This window comes from Mastigoproctus giganteus, chromosome 4 (assembly GCF_048544385.1).
Source record: "Mastigoproctus giganteus isolate SK-2022 chromosome 4, ASM4854438v1, whole genome shotgun sequence".
NCBI lineage: Eukaryota > Metazoa > Arthropoda > Arachnida > Uropygi > Thelyphonidae > Mastigoproctus > Mastigoproctus giganteus.
Window position 1 is genome coordinate 148,490,397 of NC_143578.1, and position 22,733 is coordinate 148,513,129.

At 38.3% G+C, this 22,733-nt stretch overlaps 1 protein-coding gene across 1 annotated transcript in view; it reads right to left on the minus strand.

Annotated features, from left to right (window-relative positions):
* LOC150087120 (twitchin-like) overlaps positions 1-22,733 on the minus strand; it is a 3,511,780-nt gene that overhangs the window by 1,139,620 nt on the left and 2,349,427 nt on the right. The window contains 1 exon segment of the mRNA XM_090372971.1: positions 15,520-15,704. Coding sequence (XP_090229097.1) covers positions 15,520-15,704 — 185 coding nt within the window.

Consider the following 22,733-nt stretch of genomic DNA (forward strand, 5'->3'; position numbering starts at 1 on the left):
AGATGACAGTATCTCAACAAAAGCCAACAAGGTTAAGTGCCGTGGTTCTGGGATATCAAAGTCTGCTGTGACCGGCTCAACAGTGGTCAATCATGAGCTTGCACATGAAAAATGGTGATGATCCTGCTCAGGTTGCTGACAAGCAGAATAGTTATTTTACATCTACATTCACATGAGGAATTCTTTTTGGGGGGGTACAGATGTACAAATGTATCTCCAATTCACAAAGGGATATCAAAGGGTGACACAAGTAATTACAGACCTGTTAGTTTGACTTCTGTACCAGGGAAAATAATGGAGTCACTGGTTAAAGAAGCATTACAGGATCATTCAGACAAGATTGAAGCAATAATTTAGACATAACTGGGTTTTGTAAAGGGGAAGTCTTGTCTAACCAATTTGATTGGATACTTTGATGTGGTCACAAAGGAACTGGATGCAAAAAATAATTTTTGGTATCATATACTTGGATTTCAGGAAAGCTTTTGATACTGTTGCACGTGGAAGACTACTGCACAAATTGGAGTAGTATGGCAATAAGGGCAAGTTGTTACAATGGATAAAAGGATGGTTGAGTGGACTAATCTATGTGGACTCAACCATTAATGGTTGAGTGGACTGCTCTATGAGGGACAGCACTAATAAGGGTTGTCATTAACAACCCTTATTAGTGCTGTCCCTCTGGGTTCTGTCCCTCTGTGTTGGGCCAATTGTGTTTTGTGTTTGTTTGTTTGTTATTTGGTTTTTAGGAGCATTAGCAACTAAGGCCATGTTGCTCCGGGAATATGCGGTGGTCAATCCCTGACCTTTCCGCATCCTCTGTATTTGGTGGTGACGGGCTCGAACCCCGGTCTAATCAATAAATGTGTGCTATGCACTGCTGCTCCTTCCCACCTGGCTAAGGAGGCGCCTGTGTTTTGTGTATTTATCAATGATATTGATGAAGGTATATCAAGCTTAATGTCAAAGTTTGCAGATGATACAAAGGTTGGCAGGGTTGTTAATGACAGTAAAGACAGTATGTTAATGCAACAGGATCTAGAAAAGTTATAGGCAGATGGGCTGAGAAGTGGCAACTGAAGTTTAACATTGTCAAATGCAAAGTACAGTAGTCCCCCCCCCGCCTTATCCACGGGAGATACCAAGTTCCCTAATTGATGCCTGAAACCGCAAATAGTACCGAAATGTACCAACTATGCGGTATTACATTCATGGTAGTGGAGAATAAAAGAGACCTTGGTGTAATTGTGCAACCAGATATCAAGTTTTCTGAGCAGTGCAGACAGGCTACCAGAATAGGTCATGTGATCTTGTTAATGATATAGAAGAATTCTTTGTATAAGGTAATGGCAGGCCACAACTTGAGTACTGCATACAGGTCTGGAAACCTTATTTTATGAAGGATGTAGAGTGGTTACAACGAGTACAGAGAGGGGCAACAAGACTAGTGAAGGGAACAAAGGGGTGCGCTTATGAGCACTAAGCACCTGAAAGGCGATCTGATTGAGGTGTATAAGCCTTATATGGATTGAATAGGCTTAATGCTGATGGGTTGTTGTTGTTGATTAAGGGTTTTAAGACAAGGGCATCAAGGGGCCATGATGTGTTTTTCCAGGTGTTTTTTTTTTTTTTTTATGAAACTTTTTTCAGATTCTTTTGTCAAATCGGATTTTCCGAATGAAATGGTAAGTGGATTCTGGTTATTACATAGACTTTGGAAGCAAAGTAGTCTGGAATTTTTGAAGCGCAATGCTGATGGGATTCTTCCTCTTGCTCAGATTACAAACCTCAGGGGGCATAGATTCAAACTGAGCATTAGCATTAGCAAAGGACCGTGATGCAAGAAAGCAAGCTTATATAGCATCAGCCAAAAAAAAAAAAAAAAAAAACCTTATATCAACCATTCACTTGCTCCAAATGTTTGTCAAGTTCTACCTCGAATCTATTTAAGCTATCAACTTCTACAATGACAGATGGAAGTTTGTTCCAGCAATCAACCACCCGCTGGCTAAAGGCAAACTTTCGCACATCTATCCTACAACCATCATTCCTCAATTTCAATTTATGCCCTCTCAGGCGATTATTCTGAGCAAGAGGAAGAATCCCATCCACATTGAGCATGCTCAAGCCATTCAATGCTTTATACACCTCAATCAGATCAACTTGCAGGTGCCCAGTCTCCAGACACAGTAATTTGCAAAACTTAAGCATTTCTTCATAAGAGCAACCCTTTGTTCAATTCACTAATCTTGTTGCCCTTCTCTATATTCATTCTAACAGCTCTACGTCCTTCTTAAAATGAGGCCTCCAGACCGGCATACAGTACTCAAGGTGTGGCATGACCATTGCCATATACAAGGGGATAATCACCTCCATATCCCTGCTAGAAAAATTCCTGTATATCATTGACAAGACACAATGAGCTACTCTTTCAGACTGTCTGCACTGCTCAGAAAACTTCATATATGCCTGCACACTTACCCCCAGGTCCTTTTCATTCTCTACCGTCAGTGTGGTACTACAGAATTGATATGTTACTCTGCGATTACTCCTTCCCATATGTAGTATTTTTCATTTGTCAATCTAAACTTCATTTGCCATCTCTCAGCCCATCTGCTCAACTTTACTAGATCCTGTTGCAGCAGTGTACTGTCATTAGTGTCATTAGCAACCCTGCCAACCTCTGTATAGTCTGCAAACTTGGACATTAAGCCTGATATACCATCATCAATATCATTTATAAATACAGAAAACAACAATGGACCCAACACTGAATCCTGAGGGACTCCTCTAATAACATTAGTCCACAAAGTGCAGTGTCCATTGATTACCACTCTCTGTCTTCTCCCACTCAACCATCCCTTTATCTATAGCAGCAATTTGCCTCCAATACCACACTGCTCCAATTTGTGCAGCAGTCTTCCATATGCAACGGTATCAAAGACTTTTCTAAGATCCAAATATATGACATCAAAGTTATTCTTTGCATCCAATTCCTTTGTGACTACATCATAGAATCCAATCAAAGTAGTCAGAAAAGACTTCCCCTTAATAAACCAATGCCGTGTCCGAACTATAACTGACGTCTTGTCTAGATGATCCTGCAATGCTTCTTTAACCAGTGCCTCCATTAATTTCCATGGAACAGAAGTAAAACTAACAGGTCTGCAATTACCTGTGTCTCCCTTTGATCCTCCTTTGTGGATTGGGGTCACATTTGCACATCTCCAGTCCATGGGTACCTCCCCTGAGTCCAGGAAGTTCTCATAATTATGGCTAAGGGTTTGCTTACTTCCTTTGCTGCCTCCTTTAATATAACTGGATAGATTCCATCCACCCCAGGTGCCTTTATTGTGTTTATCTTCAACAATTTCTCCTCCAGTTTCCTCTCAGTTATTAAAAGATTATCTAGCCTACTGCCAGAGTTGAATGCACCTCTGGCATTCTCCTCCCTGTATAACTCCTCATGTGTGATCTGGCATTCTCCTCCCTGTATAACTCCTCAATGCATAATATTCGTTTAGTTTGTTAGCTACCTAAGTAGGATCATCAACAGTGGAACCATCGATATAAAGTGGACCAATCTGATTTATCCCCTTCCTTCTAAAGTTTACATAAGTAAAGAACTCTCTGCTGTTTTTCTTTGCATCCTTTGCCAAAGATTTCTCGTAATCTCGTGAGTGACCAACCCACAAATTCCAGTCAATATCCAGGAAATTAAAATCCCCCATTATTAGACACTCTAATTTACTGGCCCACTCTATTTCTCTGCACAATTGCTCATTATACTCATTAGATTCATTAGGCCTATAACACAAACCTACTCTCATTTTTCCTTTCCCAGTGCTTATGTCACACCAAACAGATTCAATATTGCATTGTCCACCCACATCAATTGGATGCACTTCCTTAGATTTAATGTGTTTCTTCTATCCTTTTTATCTATCCTTTCTGTACACATTGTACTCCCCAAATTTCAGTTCTACACTGCTTATGTCTGTGTGACACCATGTCTTTGATATCCCAACAATATCTGAATTTGAAGTCTTGACTAGCACTTCAAGCTCATCGAATTTATTAACTATATTCCTAGCATTGGTGTACATGCAAGTATACATGCACCTATTTCTACTCTTAGTTACCCTAACACAGCCCATGTATTTACTTGTTCCACTATGACTCCCAGCAGTCCTGGAAATTCCCATTGTCTTGCTTTCCAGGCTGCTGCTCAATTGCATTTCAATAGAAGTAGTGCAAGAATCACTTTTACCTCAAGCAGCAGCTACTGTTAATCTATTAGTCTGTGTATCCCACCCCAAGCTATCAGTTTTCCGACCCACCTAACTCTGCCTCGATAGCTTCAGCAAATATTCTTGCACCCTTTCTATTTAAGTGTGTCCCATCCCTGTAGAAGCAGTCTCTCCTGTTAACAAGCACAGACCAGGATTAGAAAAATTCTACCCCTTGATCCTTGCACAATCTCTCCAGGGCCGAATTGATCAGCAAGGCCCTCATCATATACTCCCCCCTATCGTGTCTGGGAAGAATTGCAGACACTTTTAAATTTAAGCCTAACTCATGGCTTTTTTTCAGCATTGTCTTGTGGTTGTTAAGTAATTCTGTTGGTCTCATACTCTTAATATCGTTAGTGCCAACGTGTACAATAATATCACCCTTTGTGCCCTTAAAGGATGATATCTGCAATACAACGTCATAAACTTTGCCCCTGGCAGACATACCCTGGTCCTATTCAATCTATCCTTTTTGCACAATATGTTCCCCGTTTAGCATTAGCATTAGCATTAGTAGGAATTTGATGCAAGAAAGCAAGCTTATGCAGCATCAGCCACAAAAAAAAAAAAAAACCCACTTCCTCTTCACCCCTCTGTTCGTTCAAAATACCTGTCCAGCTGAGCCTTAAACTTATTTAGGCTATCAACCTCCACCACAAGGGATGGCAGTCTGTTCCACCAACCAACCACCCGCTGGCTAAAGGCAAATTTCCGCACGTCTATCCTACATCTGTCTTTCCTCAATTTGAATTTATGCCCTCTCAGGTGATTTTTCTGAGCTAGAGGAAGAATCCCATCAGCATTGAGCATGCTTAAACCATTCAAGGCTTTATACACCTCTATCAGATCACCTCGCTGGTGCCTAGTCTCCAGACACTGTAATTTGCAAAACTTAAGCCTTTCTTCGTAAGAGCACCCCTTTGTTCCATTCACTAATCTTGTTGCCCTTCTCTGTACTCGTTCCAGCAGCTCTACATCCTTCTTGAAATGAGGCCTCCAGACCTGTATACAGTACTCTAGGTGTGGCCTGACCATTGCCTTATACAATGGAATAATCACCTCCTTATCCCTGCTGGAAAAATTCCTGTATATCATTGACAATACTCCATGAGCTACTCTTGCAGCCCGTCTGCACTGCTCAGAGAACTTCATATCTGCCTGCACAATCACCCCCAAGTCCCTTTCATTCTCTACCACTGTCAGTGTAGTACCACAGAGTTGATACGTTGCTCTGGGGTTGCTGTTTCCCATGTGTAGTACTTTACATTTGTCAATGTTAAACTTCATTTGCCACCTCGAAGCCCATCTGGTCAATCTTTCCAGATCCAGTTGCAGCAGCATAGTGTCAGTAGTGTCCTTGACAACCCTGCCAACCTTTGTATCATCTGCAAACTTGGACATTAAGCTTGATATACCATCATCAATATCATTTATAAATACAGAAAACAATAATGGACCCAACACTGAGCCCTGAGGGACTCCACTAATAACATTAGTCCACGATGAGCAGTGTCCATTGATTACCACTCTCTGTCTTCTCCCCCTCAACCACCCCTTTATCCAGAGCAGCAATTTGCCTCCAATGTCACACTGCTCCAATTTGTGTAGCAGTCTTCCATGTGCAACAATATCAAAAGCCTTTCTAAGATCCAAGTATATAATATCAAAGTTATTCCCTGCATCCAGTTCTTTTGTGACTGCATCATAGTATCCAATCAAGTTGGTCAGGCAAGACTTCCCCTTAACAAAACCATGCTGTGTCTGAGCTATAACTGAAGTCTTGTCTAAATGATCCTGCAGTGCTTCTTTAACCAGTGCCTCCATTAATTTTCCTGGAACAGAAGTTAAGCTCACAGGTCTATAATTACTTGTGTCAGCCTTTGATCCTCCTTTGTGAATTGGGGTCACATTTGCACATTTCCAGTCTATGGGTACCTCCCCTGAGTCCAAGGAAGCTCTCATAATTATGGCTAAGGGTTTGCTTACTTCCTTTGCTGCCTCCTTTAATATAACTGGATAGATCCCATCCACCCCGGGTTCCTTTCTTGTGTTTTTCTTCAACAGTTTCTCCTCCACTTTACTCCCAGTTATTTCAAGATTCTGTAGCTTACTGCTAGAGTTGAATACACCTCTGGCATTCCCCTTGCTGAATAACTCCTCATGTGTCAATGTCGATGCAAAATATTCATTTAGTTTGTTAGCTACCTGAGCAGGATCATCAACAGTTGACCCATCAATATCAAGTGGACCAATCTGATTCATCCCCTTCCTTCTAGAGTTTACATAAGTAAAGAACTCTTTGCTGTTTTTCTTTGCATCCCTTGCCAAGGATTTCTCATAATCTGCCTTCGCCTGCCTAACCTCCTTTATAACTTGATTGCATATCAACTTGTATCTATCATAGGCTTCTGTGTCATGTGTTAATATTAAGTATCCCATGCATTTTTCTTCTCTGCCATATGCCTCATTAGTTCATCTGACATCCATTTTGGCCTAAACCTTGAACAATATTTCTTAGTTGGTATGTAAAGCCTAGTAGATTCCAAGATAAGTTCTTTGAATGCTTCCCAATTTGAATTTGCTGTTGGTAACATCATCAGTTGGTCCCACTGTATAGAATTTAAATACTGTCTCAGTCCATCGTAGTCGCCTTTACGGAAGCAATAACCCTTCCCTTTACCCCTAATGGTAGTTACCTCTTTGAGTAAATCCCACTTCAGCACACTGTGATCACTGCCACCTAGTGGTTCATTTATCTGCAGATTCTTAATGCATGAAGAATCCCTGCTGATAATCAAATCAAGAGTATTACTCCCTCTAGTTGCCTCCCGAACATGCTGATGTAGAAAACAATCATCCAATAAATCCACAAAAGCCCTGCTAGTGTGTGAGTAACCACCCCCCAAATTCCAGTCAATATCTGGGAAATTAAAATCTCCCATTATAAGACTCTCTGATTTACTGGCCCACTCTATTTCCCTGTACAGTTCCTTATTATACTCATCAGAGTCATTAGGCCTATAGCACACTCCTACTCTCAATTTTGATCTCCCAATGCTTATGTCACACCAAAGTGACTCAACACTGCACTGTCTAGCGATGTCGACTGGCTTCACTTCCTTGGTTTTTATGTGTTTCTTAACTAATAGCATAACCCCTCCCCCCTTCCTATCCTGTCTATCCTTTCTGTAGACATTGTACTCCCCAAATTGCAGTTCTGCATCCCTTATATCTGTGTGACACCACGTCTCTGATATCCCAACAATATCTGCCTTTGATGTTTTGAGCAATACCTCATATTCATCAAATTTATTTACTAAACTCCTAGCATTGGTGTACACGCAAGTATACCTGCACCTGTTTCTATTCTTAGCTACCCTAACACAACCCATGTGTTTACTTGTACCGCAATGGCTCCCAGCAGTCTCTGAAATACCATGCACCTTGTTTTTCAGGCTTCTGCTCATTCTAATAGAAGCAGTGCAAGAATCTCTTTCACCTCTGCCAGTGGCTAATGTCAATCTATTGGTCTTTGTCTCCCCCCAAGCTAGCAGTTTTCCGACCCACCTAACACTGCCTCGATAGCATCAGCAAATATTCTTGCACCCTTTCTATTTAAGTGTATCCCATCCCTGTAGAAGCAATCTCTCCTGTTAACAAGTACAGTCCAGGCTGAAAAAAATTCCACCCCTTGAGCCTTGCACAATCTTTCCAGGGCCGAATTGATCGACAAGGCTCTCATCATATACTCCCTCCTATCGTGTCTGGGCAGAATTGCAGACACTTACAAATTCAACCCTAATTCTCGGCTTTTGTTCAACAGTGACCTGTACTTGTTAAGTAATTCTGCTGGTCTCCTACTCTTAATATTATTAGTGCCAACGTGTACAACTATATCACCTTTTGTGCCCTTAAAAGATGATATTCGCTCTACAACGTCATCAACCTTTGCCCCTGGCAGACATACCCTGGTCCTGTTCCACCTATCTTTTTTACAAAGCATGTTCCCCGTTTCCCTGACAATAGAGTCACCAACAACTACTAGTTCCTTCGGGACCAGCGCATTCTGCCTTGGGGGTTGTCTCTGTGTCACGCGATGCCCAAGTGCAAGCTCTGGCGTTGATGTGGGCAGCTGAGAGCTTGATGGGCCCCTCAATTTAGTTTCTTCGAGGGCATCCACCCTGTCCTTCAAGCTCTCATATAGGCCCACAAGAACGCTGAGTTGTTGCCTGATATCGATACACTCCTTGCATCGCGCACACACAAAGACATCCCCTTTGGCAGTATCATGTCCCGTACCCGATTGCTCTGCAAACATCAAGCAAACAGTGCATTTTATAAGGCTGTGAGTCAGAGGACAACTGCCCCCCTCAGTTCTGCTCTGAGCCACAGCGCTTCCATTAGCTTGCGCCTTTTGCTTTGCTGCTCTGGTCTGAGTCATGATTCTATTAATTTATTAATTAATTATAATTAATTATGTTATGTTATTAATTATGTTAAATATAATTAATTATATTACGTTTGTAATCTAAGTCGTTATATGTATTTATTTAAACGTACAATTTAACTGATAGCGAAGTTCAACTAACGCTATCTAGTACGGCATACAACTATCGTATCACAATGGCGGGAAATTTACGAACGGTAGCGGAGTTGAAACACGTGGAAACCTTTACCGATACTTTTATGCAATTACAAGGCCGAGTAAAGAATAAATACACCAAGTTAATCAGAAAATCACAAAATAATGTTATACTACTAAATTTAAATCAAAAATTTTAGAAAAACAATAATTTCAAATCAATAAATAAGAAAAATCCACTTAGCGGCTTGGAACACGACCGTCTCTAGTAGCCTCGTCAGCAGACTCACAATAGGGTCACCTACAACAACTAGTTCCTTTAAGACCAGCGAATTCTGCCTTTGGGGTTGCAACTGTGTTGTGTGATGTTCAAGTGCAAGCTCTGGCATTGATGTGGATAGCTGAGAGCTTGATGGGCCCCTCAATTTAAATCCTTTGAGGGCATCCACCATATTCTTCAAACTCTCATATAAGCCCATAACAATGCTGACTTGGCACCTGATTTCCTCGCACTCCTCGCACACGCGCACACACACACACAAAGACATTCCCCTTGGCAATATCATGTCCCATTCCTGACTGCTCCACAAACATCAAACAAGCAGTACATTTCAATAGACTGTGATTCAGAGGACAACCCCCCCTCAGTTCTCCCCTGAGCCACAGCACTTCCACTAATTTGAGCCTTTTGCTTTGCTGCTCTGGTCTGAGTCATGATTTCTATTCAAGTTCAATAAAATTCCAATACAAAATATAACCCTTAACCTATATCCCAATGCAGTTATAACAATATATTTATGTGTTTCAGTATCGAATATTATTTCCGAGTAAGTTATATGACTTTCTTATCCCCTGTCAACTTATATGTAATGTTTCTAATAACTAGGTTGCTATATTTATTTAGTTAAAAATGCACAATTGAATTGACAAAGACAGTTGTAGAATAGATGTGCAGAAGTTTGCCTTTAGCCAGTGGATAGTTGATTGCTGGAACAAACTTCCATCTGTTGTTATGGAAGTCAATAGATTAAATGAATTCAAGACAGAACTAGACAAACATTTGGAATGAATGAATCAGTGAAATGGGAAGGGTTTTTTTTTGGCTGATGCTGTATAAGCTTGCTTTCTTGCATCATGTGTCTCTACTAATGCTAATGCTAAAGAACAGATTTTGTTTAAAACGGAGGAAGAACAGAGCATTAAATCAATAGAAGAAGAAAAAGTAAATGGTAGATCAGGTTTGTTAAGAATAATAAGTCAATTCTGCATCATAAAATTCTCAAGAAGATAGATGACCATGTGAGTTGGAAGAAAAACAGAACCAAGTCAAGGACTTGGTAATAAAATCTGCCCCTACAATAAAATTTGCAGGGCCCAAGTTTCTGAAAGCGTGATCAAGAAAAGAAAGAGTTCCACCCAATTCATCTTGAGGAGAGCAATAAACTGAAAATAAATAGATACTTCCAAAGCGACCAGAGAGATATATGTACAAATTACAAATTGGAAACTTAGACAGCCAATCAAAGTAACCTCCAAAACATCATTCAAAAGCACAATAGCAGAACAAGGATGTTGATCTGGTGCATCTTACAACAAAAAGAGTCTTATGAATCTTTTGGTTGTAAGAAACCCAGTAATTATTCCATGCAAATAATAAGGCCCGTGAATTAACAAAATATCAATAGTATCTCCAAAGATACTTGCAGAAGTTCATTTTGAATGATGCAAGAGTTTTTGAATTTTGACCATTAAGCTGAAGAATTTTAACAGAAGAATTATATGTGTTAGAACTATAATTATGATTTTAATTTAATGATGTATTATTCTTATTGAGTATGATTCCTTACATTTTCCAAGCCTCGCATGTATTCACTACGGGTAACAACTTGGACTCAATGTTTTTGATAGTTCTTTTTACGCTTACAGTTGCAGTAACAAGGGGGCTGGTCTTTATTGGGACAGTCCTCGAAGATGTGTCCAGTTTGGGCACAGTGACAGCAAGGTAGAACATCCTGAGAACTGGAGGCAGTAGTGTGATTCCGTAACCAAGACATGAAAAACACCTGGTAACCACTGTGAGAAGACCAACCAATATATAAGCATTCTAAGGAGATAGTAAGTTTACATATTCTTGGAAAAAAGCCTAGAATCCAATTCCCAGTTTGTCTAGATTTTGAGTCAGTACTAAAACGAAAGGCAACTTCCTTATTGAAGTCATCAAAAGAAAAATTTTGTATGCTAAAATTTTTATAAAAAAGATCCTTTTAGTTTTTGTTTTTTGGTGCAAGGGCAACTTAGGTCATATTGCACTAATCAAAGTTATGAATGTTACACGTGCATAGTAACTGTTATGACATCAGTCAAAAACTGCGATATAATTTTATCGGTTTAATAAAGTGGAAAAATTCCAGCAGATTAGCATCGTTGCCTATGATGTGGTAGAGTGACAGGGGTTCTTTAAGATTTGGAAGAAAGCTAAATGAGTCTTGGCGGGCAGTGGTGTATAAAGCACACTCGACAAGAACATGTTTCATAGTAAGAGGAGAGTTGCACTGTATGCATTGCAGAGGATCATTACCTGTGAGGAGATAAAGGTGGGTAAGTTGACTGTGGCCAATACGCGCTCTGGTTAAGACTACTTCCTCCCTTCCGTTTACATGGAAGCTGGAGGACCATAACTGTGGTTTAGGTTTGATTTGGCAGAGTTTATTATGTGTTTGGGCTTGCTACTGAATTGTCCATTGTTCCCTACATATTCTTCATATATTATTTTTGTAGTCAAGGTATGGAACATAATACTGTGATGATTCTCTGTTGGATGGATGTTTAGCAGAATAGTCCGCACATTCGTTTCCTGGTATCCCAGCATGGCCTGGAATCCAGCAGAAAATGACCACTCGCTGGAGTTCTTAGATATGCATTAGTTTGGATTTTTATAATTTTTATTAAAGGATGTGTTTGAGAAAAAATGTTCTGTAAAGCTATAATCGCACTCTGGGCTATAAGTGCACTCTGGGAGTCCATATATATCATGCTTTTATGGATGGACAGATGGAGAATATTTTCTATTGCAAGTTTGATGGCATATAATTCAGCTATATAGCTGCTGCATTCATTGGGAAGCGATACGGAGAAGGTTTTATGAGGGAAGATGGCTGCGGCACACACTCCACTTTCAGATTTTGACCCATAAGTATATATTTTTGCAAAATGTAGATAATTTTGTGTGTGGGCAATGTGGAGTTGTTGTATGTTGACATTTGAAACACAGTGCTTTCCCCAGTTTAGGAAATAACTGTCACATGATGGTTTTATATAAGATTTTTTTATCCAGATCCAGAGCTACACTTAAACAGTCCGGATCCCCCATGGGGGATCCGAACTGCTTGGATCTTGAAGAACTTTGTCAAAATGTATATTCCAAGATTGTAATAATGCCTGAAATCTGATGGCAGTAGGTTGAACTGCCCTGGGTTTATTTCTATAGTACATTGTGAACTGATGGTCATTAATTATCAGTCTGATCGGATGGGTAGGTAGACTTTGGACTTTAGTCGTATAGTTGAGAAGTAACATCTTTCTCCTGAGGCTTAGGGGAAGTTCATGAGCTTTAATGAAAATACTTTGAATTGGCGAAGTTCTATAAGCACCTATAGCTATCCTTAGGGCAGAATGTTGAATAGGGGCAATCCGTGCTAGCACGCTCTCCCTAGCTGAATCATACACTGGAGCACCGTAATCAAGGTGAGATCTGATTAGGGCTCCATAATGAAGTAACGTGTACCTATCTGCACCCCATGATGCTGAAGAAATAATTCTGAGTATGTTCATTTTCTTCTGGCATGGATGTCATGTCCATAAATATTTGACGAATTCCACGAAGTTCAATTTTCTATCGAATATCACACCAAGGAGACGAATGCTGTTCGCAACTGATAGAGGATGATTTTTTAAGTGTAGCTCTGGATCTGGATGCATTTTGCGTTTGTTACAAAAGTGAACTACTTTAGATTTTGAGCAAGAAAATCGAAACCCATTCTGTGCCATTCATAGCTGAATGTTATTAATTGAAATTTGGAGCTGCCGCTCAATGAAGGTCATGTTTTGCGAGCTGCATGAAACGGTGAGATCATCGGCATAGAGGTACGAACTCACAGTGATGGGAATATTTTTAGTCAAGTGATTTATTCTTATTGCGAATAAGGTGGCATTGAGCACAGAGCCTTGTGGGACCCCTTCTTCTTGTACATATCTTTGGGACGAGACCTGTCGGTATCAAACTTGAAAGAATCTGTGCTGAAGGAAGTTCTGTATGAAATATAGTAAGTGGCCTCTCAAGTCAAGGGAATGCAGATCTCTCAGGATACCAAAATGCCATGTGGTGTCGAACACTTTCTCTATATCAAGACATACGATGACGAGATGCTCATTTTGGATGAATGCATTCCTGATGTTTGTTTCTACTTTTAATCTGAGATCCATGGTTTGCTTACCTCATTTGCTGCTGCCCTTAATATAATTGGATATATTTCATGCACCCCAGGTGCTTTTTTATGTCCTTCTTTAACAATTTCTCCTCCACTTTCCTTTCAGTTATCTATATTTTAAATATAGAGTAAGTATTGGAGTTTGATGAACTTCTGACATTCTCTTCCCTAAAGAATTCCTCATGTCAATTCCGAATGTAGATGCAAAATACCTATTCAATTTGTCTACAACCTTATCAGGGTCATCAACAGTTAACCCATAGTCATCAAGTGGCCCAATATATAAGCCTAGAAATATCTGCTGTTTTTCTTTGCATTCTTTTCCAGAGACTTCTCATAATCTGTCTTAGCTTGTCTATCCTCCTTTGTGAGTTGATTACTGACTAAATTATATCTAAAGGTAACAATGTAAGTACAAGAACTACAGCAAATTGAAATAATTTTAATCTTATAACAAAACAACAGATATACACAAATAATTTACAACATTCTATGTTGTTTACAGAATGGCACTTCAATTAATAAATGGTGCTTCAATTAATAATTTAAATAATACTGATATAGTTTTGAAAGGAAAGGTAAGCCACAGTACAAAATAAATGCCAACATCTTATTTAAATGTGGGAATTGTTGGTTTCAACATCACGAGAATTGCCACATTCAGGTCTACTGGAAATGGCAACTACCTTGCAGTACAGAATTTTATGGAAATATGATTCTGAATTGACCCTTCAATTGGCACAGCAAAAAATTCAGAATATGCACTAATCGAAGCATGCAACTTATATATCACAGTTGGCCAAGCTACATAAACTGAATGAAGAGCACATTGAAATTCTTTGGAAGTACAACTTCTTGGTGTTTATTTGCATTCACATTTGTAAAATCATATGAAAGCGTTTTCCAAACATGATTTATGTGAGATCGTATTATTGTATGGAGAATGCAGCCAAAATAATCTAGAGCAACTCCAAGGTTATATTCCTCAAAGGATGAAAGTATAACATACCACAATTATGTACAAATCCCTTTATAAAACTGAAAGCATTGGATTGGATTATGTTTTTATTGGCACATTAGCACTAAAGGCTATTATGTGCAAAGACATGCTTAGACACATTTAAAAATAAATAAATTCTGGTAACCTTTTGGGAAAAAAAGTTACCTCGTCACAAGTCAAAAGTATTAAAATATATATATATATATATATATTCAGAATTTTATATATGTTTATATAAATTAAAAAGATGTAAAAATTTAAAACAGGTGACACATTGTCATTGTTGGATAAAATCTGATTGAGTATATTAAGGCTCAGTCAGATGGTTAAAAGCGGTAAAATGAATGTTGCTAAAACCTGGACCGTCAATGAAAAGGTGTCTAATGGTAATAACTGAAAGCATGATACATAAAAAAGGCTAAATATATGTACAGAATTTGGCACATATCATTTGTTTTTACAACCAAGTTTGCGTGAAGGTAATGATGCAAAACACACAGAGTAAAGATTAAAATTAGATTGAGATTAAGATTAAAATTATACAAATCTGTTGTTGTTGTTGTTACTAGTCTCATTGTTACCCTTCATTTTAAATATAGAGTAATAAAAATATAAATATTAAATTTGATTATATAGTATTAAAATATGATATAATGATAAAACATTAAAATATTTCATAATATTAATTAATATTATGATATTTTATTACAATAAAATTAAGTAATTTTTAAAATTTTAATTTGTTGAGTAAAAAATTAAAAAAAATATATTTAATAAGTAGCATTTAATAGTATATTTAAAAGTTACATATTAGTCTGGTACAGCTCTGGCACTCCAAAAAGAGCTCAAAGAAATAAATAAAAACTTATTCCAGAAATAAAACAAAAGAAAGTTAAGGAGATTTTGTGATGACTGGGGTATCACTATTTCCTAATCAAGCATCCCATAACATTACTTTATTTTTTAATAAAAATCACTTAACATAACTTTTACTAACTTAGATATGAACACAAAGCCTGATAAGGACATTTTTTCAATTATACTATAATATTAAAGTGATGTCTAGGACAATTAATGGCCAGAATTTATATGGAAATATGAAATTTGATTTATAGATATAAGATATTAATTATAAAATTTCTTTTTGAAGATACTTACGACAAAAGAAGTATCAACATGAAGAAAGTTATTAACTATGTCCCACTCCTTTGCATCTTTCAATCTTTTTTCAATCAAGTAGCCCAAAATTTTGCTTCCTCCATCATGTGGTTTGTTCCAGGACAGTGTTACAGAATTCTTTGTAATTTTATCCACTCTAGGTGGATCTGGCTGATGAGGAGCAACTGAAATAGCAAAAATTACATTCTCATTTAAAATCAGCTATTTGTTTTTATTTCAAACAAGAACAGATAAAAAATATATATATATATATACTGGTAAAAATAATATTTAAAAATAATTGTAATGGTGAATTACTAAAGGTAAATTAAATCAAAAGAGATAAATAATAATGTTTCTGGGTTTCAGTATGGAACTTATGTTGTTGTTGTTGTTGTTGTTCAGAGTTTTTTTGGTAAAAGAGCTTCTTTCACTACATTGCATATTTCCCATTTACAATTTATATTATTGCAATATTATACTATTATTGGATTTTAAACTTTAAATGTTATATTATATTTGTAATAGAAGTTTACAGTTTTAATAAAGTAAAGAGATTATCAGGATTTACATTTTCCCAAAGGATATCTATTAGAGCATGTTGTAAGTTAGGTAATTTTAAAAATGGTTGCATTATGTGTTGTCTGATAAAACTGCATTTCAGTAGAAAGCTGTACACAGCAAGGCAGAATTGGCATTATGAACATGTCACTGGCTTGTCCTTTTTTATATGCATACAACATCTAGCTAAGGTAAATAAAGCCAACACGAGAACCACTTCAAACTTCTGGAAACATACCAGACAAACTGATTTGCCCCTTCCGCAATTTCTTCCTGCACTCTTTGTAAACAGACAGTGTGCATTATTGGTAGTGGAAGTAGAAGTCGAGAACGATGTATTGATTGACACGTAGGCGTGACAGACAATGTAATGATTAGTTTTTTTCTCATTATTAAAAGCAGATTACTGGAGTTCATGAGTGTTTTCACTTTAAAAAACCATATTACTGATTGCTTTGTATGTTTTTAAGGTTAGATTTTGTAATCTAACCTTAAAGGATAGGGTAGGGAAAAAGGAAAAGGTTTCTTTATTTTTCATTATATTTCATAACCTGACCTTGAAAATTAGGTTAGGAAATAATAGGAAAGGTTTGTTATCTAACTTTAAAGGTTAGGTTAGGAAATAATAGGGAAAGAAAGAAAGATTCTTTATATATATATATATGTATCAAAACATCAGTCAATCAAACTTAACACTATGATGTTATCATCTGTCAGGTCTACGTATCAATCAATATATCGTTCTCGACTTGCACCATCTGTTTACTGAGAATCCAGGGAGAAACTGCAGTAGCGGCAAACCAGTTTGTCTGGTAAGTTTCCTGTAGTTTGCCATGGTTCTCATGTTGGCTTTCTTTACCTTTGCCCAATATCCATTTGGAAGCTTCATTTTCAAGATTGGGGTGGCTGTTTTATTTGTAATAACTTATTATTCATTTGACATTTGTAAACATTTTCTCAAAATTTTCTCTACAACATTTTTGAATAAGAAGAATGCAATCCTAGAGGAATAAAATCCTGGCATGATCCAATGTATCTTAACTAACTTAACTAAAATGAATACTCATACTTATTATTAATAATTATTTTTAATACTTAATAACATAATACTTATACTAACACTTAACTTAATCAAATTTGTAGTTATACTCATAGTATTTGTGTATATATGTACCTGTTTCTGCTCTTAATTATGCTAATAGAGTGCATGCATGCTTGTCTCATGAGGATCCCCACTTTCCACCAAGTATAAGAGGTGAAGTGATCTTTGCTTTCTATGCAGTAGCCTGGAAAGTAACGCATCGAGGATTACAAGGCATACATGGGGGAGGGGGCTCACGAGATAAGTGTGTTGGAATTCATAAGAGCAGAAACAAGTGCATATATACTTCATTTTACATTAATGCTAGGAGTATAGCAAACAAATCTGATGAATTTAAAGTATTGATTAGGTCATCAAATAGACATGACATTGTAGGGTTATCGGAGATGCGGTGCCACTTAGACATAAGGGATGTGGAATTGATAATGAATATGATAAGCACAATGCATACACAGAGGACATACAGAAGTGTGGGGTGGAGTTAAGCTCTTGGTTAAGAAGCACTTAGGCATCTAAGGCCAATAAATGTTTGATTAGCTAGTGCAGTAGTTTTCAACTTTTTTTTTAATAACGGCACCCCCTAAGTAATTTATTTTATTTTGTGGCACCCCTACTCAATTTTCTGGCTGTTAGATCTGATTCTCCCTCTCTCTCTATATATATATAATATTAAAAAAATCTGTTATATGATAGTTATTATAATAATATAACTATAAACAAAATGACAATTCATAATACAAATTATATAATAATTTTATTGCACAAAATTAAAAAGATACTGTACACCTTTTTATAATGAAATAAATATATAAATTAAAAAATAAGTTTAAGTAACTTACACACAAATTCATGGCACCCCTGGAATGTTGCATCACCCCGGTTGAAAACCACTGTTGTTCTTGTTGTTGTTTTTTTTTTTTTTTTTGGTGCAAAGGCTACTTAGGCCATATTGCACCTATCACTGTTATGAATGTTACACATGCATGTTCACTGTTATGGCATTACTCAAAAACAATCAAATAATTTTATCTGTTTCGTAAAGTGAAAGAACTCCAGCAGAACTCGTGCAACACAGCGGCAGCCCCCAAGGCAGAATGCGCTGGTCCCAAAGGAACTAGTAGTTGTTGGTGACTCTATTGTCAGGGAAACGGGAAACATGCTTTGTAAAAAGGATAGGTGGAACAGGACCAGGGTATGTCTGCCAGGGGCAAAGGTTGATGATGTTGTAGAGCAGATATGATATTTTAAGGGCACAAAGGGTAATATTGTTGTACACATTGGCACTAATGATATTAAGAGTAGGAGACCGGCAGAATTACTTAACATGTACAGGTCACTGTTGAAAAAAAGCCGTGAATTAGGGTTGAATTTGAAAGTGTCTGCAATTCTGCTCAGACACGATAGGAGGGAATATATGATGAGAGCCCTGTCGATCAATTCGGCCCTGGAAGGATTGTGCAAGGCTCAAGGGGTAGAATTTTTTTCAGCCTGGTCTGTACTTGTTAAAATGAGAGACTGCTTCTACAGGGATGGGATACTCTTAAATAGAAAGGGTGCAAGAATGTTTGCTGATGCTATCGAGGCAGTGTTAGGTGGGTCAGAAAACTGCTAGATTGGGGGGATACAAGGACTAATAGATTAACAGTAGCCACTGGCAGAGGTGAAAATGATTCTTGCACTGCTTCTATTGGAATGAGCCGCAGCCTGGAAAATAAGATGCAGGATAGTTCAGAGACTGCTGGGAATCATTGGGGTACAAATAAACACATAGGTTGTGTTAGGGTAGCTAAGAAAAGGAACAGGTGAATGTATACTTGCGTGTACACCAATGCTAGGAGTTTAGTAAATAAATTTGATGAATTTGAGGTATTGCTCAAAACATCAAAGGCAGATATTGTGGGGATTTCAGAGACGTGGTGTCACACAGATATAAGGAATGCAGAACTGGAATTTGGGGAGTACAATGTCTACAGAAAGGATAGACAGGGTAGGAAGGGAGGAGGGGTTATGCTATTAGTTAAGAAATACATAAAATCCAAGGAAGTGAAGCCAGTTGACATTGCTGGACAGTGCAGTGTCGAGTCAGTTTGGTGTGACATAAGCATTGGGAGATCAAAATTGAGAGTAGGAGTGTGCTATAGGCCTAATGACTCTGATGAGTATAATAAGAAACTGTACGGGGAAATAGAGTGGGCCAGTAAATCAGAGAGTCTTATAATGAGGGATTTTAATTTCCCAGATATTGACTGGAATTTGGGGGCTGGTCACTCACACACTAGCAAGGCTTTTGTGGATTTATTGGATGATTGTTTTCTACATCAGCATGTTCGGGAGGCAATTAGAGGGAGTAATACTCTTCATTTGATTATCAGTAGTGATTCTTCATGCATTAAGAATCTGCAGGTAAATGAACCACTAGGTGGCAGTGATCACAGTGTGCTGAAGTGGGATTTACTCAAAGAGGTAACTACCATTAGGGGTAAAGGGAAGGGTTATTGCTTTCGTAAAGGCGACTATGATGGACTGAGACAGTATTTAAATTCTATAAAGTGGGACCAACTGATGATGTTACCAACAACAAATTCAAAATGGGAAGCATTCAAAGAACTTATCTTGGAAGCTACTAGGCTTTACATACCAACTAAGAAATATTGTTCAAGGTTTAGGCCTAAGTGGATGTCAGATGAACTAATGAGCCATATGGCAGAGAAGAAAAATGCATGGGATACATACAAATTAGCACGTGACACAGAAACCTATGATAGATAAAAGTTGATCTGTAACCAAGTTACAAAGGAGGTTAGGCAGGCGAAGGCAGATTACGAGAAATCTTTGGCAAGGGATGCAAAGAAAAACAGCAAAGAGTTCTTTACTTATGAAACTCTAGAAGGAAGGGGATGAATCAGATTGGTCCACTTGATATCGATGGGTCAACTGTTGATGATCCTGCTCAGGTAGCTAACAAACTGAATGAATATTTTGCATCGACATTCACACATGAGGAGTTATTCAGTGAGGGGAATGCCAGAGGTGTATTCAACTCTGGCAGTAAGCTAGAGAATCTTGTAATAACTGAGTAAAGTGGAGGAGAAATTGCTGAAGATAAATGCAAGAAAGGCACCTGGGGTGGATGGGATCTATCCAGTTATATTAAAGGAAGCAGCAAAGGAAGTAAGCAAACCCTTAGCCATAATTATGAGAGCTTCCTTGGACTCAGGGGAAGTACCCATGGACTGGCGATGTGCAAATGTAACCCCAATTCACAAAGGAGGATCAAAGGGCGACACAAATAATTATAGACCTGTTAGTTTAACTTCTGTTACTGGAAAATTAATGGAGGCACTGGTTAAAGAAGCACTGCAGGATCATCTAGACAAGACTTCAGTCATAGCTCAGACACAGCTTGGTTTTGTTAAGGGGAAGTCTTGCCTGACCAATTTGATTGGATACTATGATGCAGTCACAAAAGAACTAGATGCAGGAAATCACTTTGATATTATATACTTGGATCTTAGAACGGCTTTCGATACTGTTGCACATGGAAGACTGCTGCACAAATTGGAGCAGTGTGGCATTGGAGGCAAATTGCTGCTATGGATAAAGGGGTGGTTGAGGGGGAGAAGACAGAGAGTGGTAATCAATGGCCACTGTTCATCGTGGACTAATGTTATTAGTGGAGTCCCTCAGGGTTCAGTATTGGGTCCATTATTGATTTCTGTATTTATAAATGATATTGATGATGGTATATCAAGCTTAATGTCCAAGTTTGCAGACGATACGAAGGTTGGCAGGGTTGTCAAGGACACTACTGACACTATGCTACTGCAACAGGATCTGGAAAGGTTGAGCAGATGGGCTTCGAGGTGGCAAATGAAGTTTAACATTGAGAAATGTAAAATACTACATATGGGAAACAGCAACCCCAGAGCAACGCATCAACTCTGTGGGACTACACTGACAGTGGTAGAGAATGAAAGGGACCTGGGGGTGGTTGTGCAGGCAGATATGAAGTTTTCTGAGCAGTGCAGACAGGCTGCAAGAGTAGCTCATGGTGTATTGTCAATGATATATAGGAATTTTTCTAGCAGGGATAAGGAGGTGATTATTCCCTTGTATAAGGCAATGGTCAGACCACACCTAGAGTACTGTATACAGGTCTGGAGGCCTCATTTCAAGAAGGATGTAGAGATGCTGGAACGAGTACAGAGAAGGGCAACAAGATTAGTGAATGGAACAAAGGGGTGCTCTTACGAAGAAAGGCTTAAGTTTTGCAAATTACAGTGTCTGGAGACTAGGCACCGGCGAGGTGATCTGATAGAGGTGTATAAAGCCTTGAATGGTTTGAGCATGCTCAATGCTGATGGGATTCTTCCTCCTGCTCAGAATAATCACCTGAGAGGGCATAAATTCAAATTGAGAAAAGACAGATGTGGGATAGACGTGAGGAAATTTGCCTTTAGCCAGCGGGTGGTTGGTTGGTGGAATAGACTTCCATCCCTTGTCGTGGAAGTTGATAGCCTAAATAAGTTTAAGGCTCAGCTGGACAGGTATTTCGAACGAACAGAGGGTTGAAGTGGAAGTGGTTATTTTTTATTTATTTATTTATTTATTTTATTATTTTTATTTATTTATTTATTTATTGTTTTTTTTTGGCTGATGCTACATAAGCTTGCTTTCGTCATCAAATGCCTCTACTAATGCTAATGCTAATGATTAGCATTGTTACCTATGATGTGGTAGATTGTCAAGGGTTCTTTAACATTTGGCAGAAAGCTAAAAGAGAATTGGCAGGCAGTGGTGTATAAAGAACACTCAACAAGGATATGCTTCATTGTAAGTGTCGAGTTGCACTGTGTGCATTGTGGAGGATCATTACCTTTGAGGAGATAAAGGTGGGTAAGATGACTGTGGCCAATTCACACTCTGGTTTAGATTACTTCCTCCCTTCTGTTTATACGAAAACTGGAGGTCCTCAATTGCGGTTCAAGTTTTATTTGGCGGAGTTTTTCCGTAGCTGAGTGGGCAGGAGTGGGAGTGCAGTAGCACACGCTCTTTGTGTAGACCGGGGTTCAAGCGCCTGACTGCTGAATACGGTCGATCTGCCAACCCACACTGGACCAGCGTGTCAGATTATGGTCCATTTCCCTCAGCATAAATTGTTGAGGAGGCTTCCATACTGCAGTGGGTTGATAATGGCTGCACTTTACTTTTTTTTAATTTTTTATTATGCGTTTGGGGTTGACATTGAATTCTCCACTGTTCTCTACATATTCTTCGTATGTTACTTTTGTAGTCAAGATATGGAATATAATACTGCGATAATTCTCTGTTGGATGGATGTTTAGCAGCATAGTCCACACATTCGTTTCCTATTATCCCAGCATGGCCTGGAATCCAGCAGAAAATGACCACTTGCTGGAGTTCTTGTAGATGCATCAGTTTGGATTTTATGAACTTTATTGAAGGATGTGTTTGAGAAGAAGTATTCTGTAAAGCCATAAGTGCACTTTGGAAGTCTGCGTATATCATGCTTTTATGGATGGACAGATGA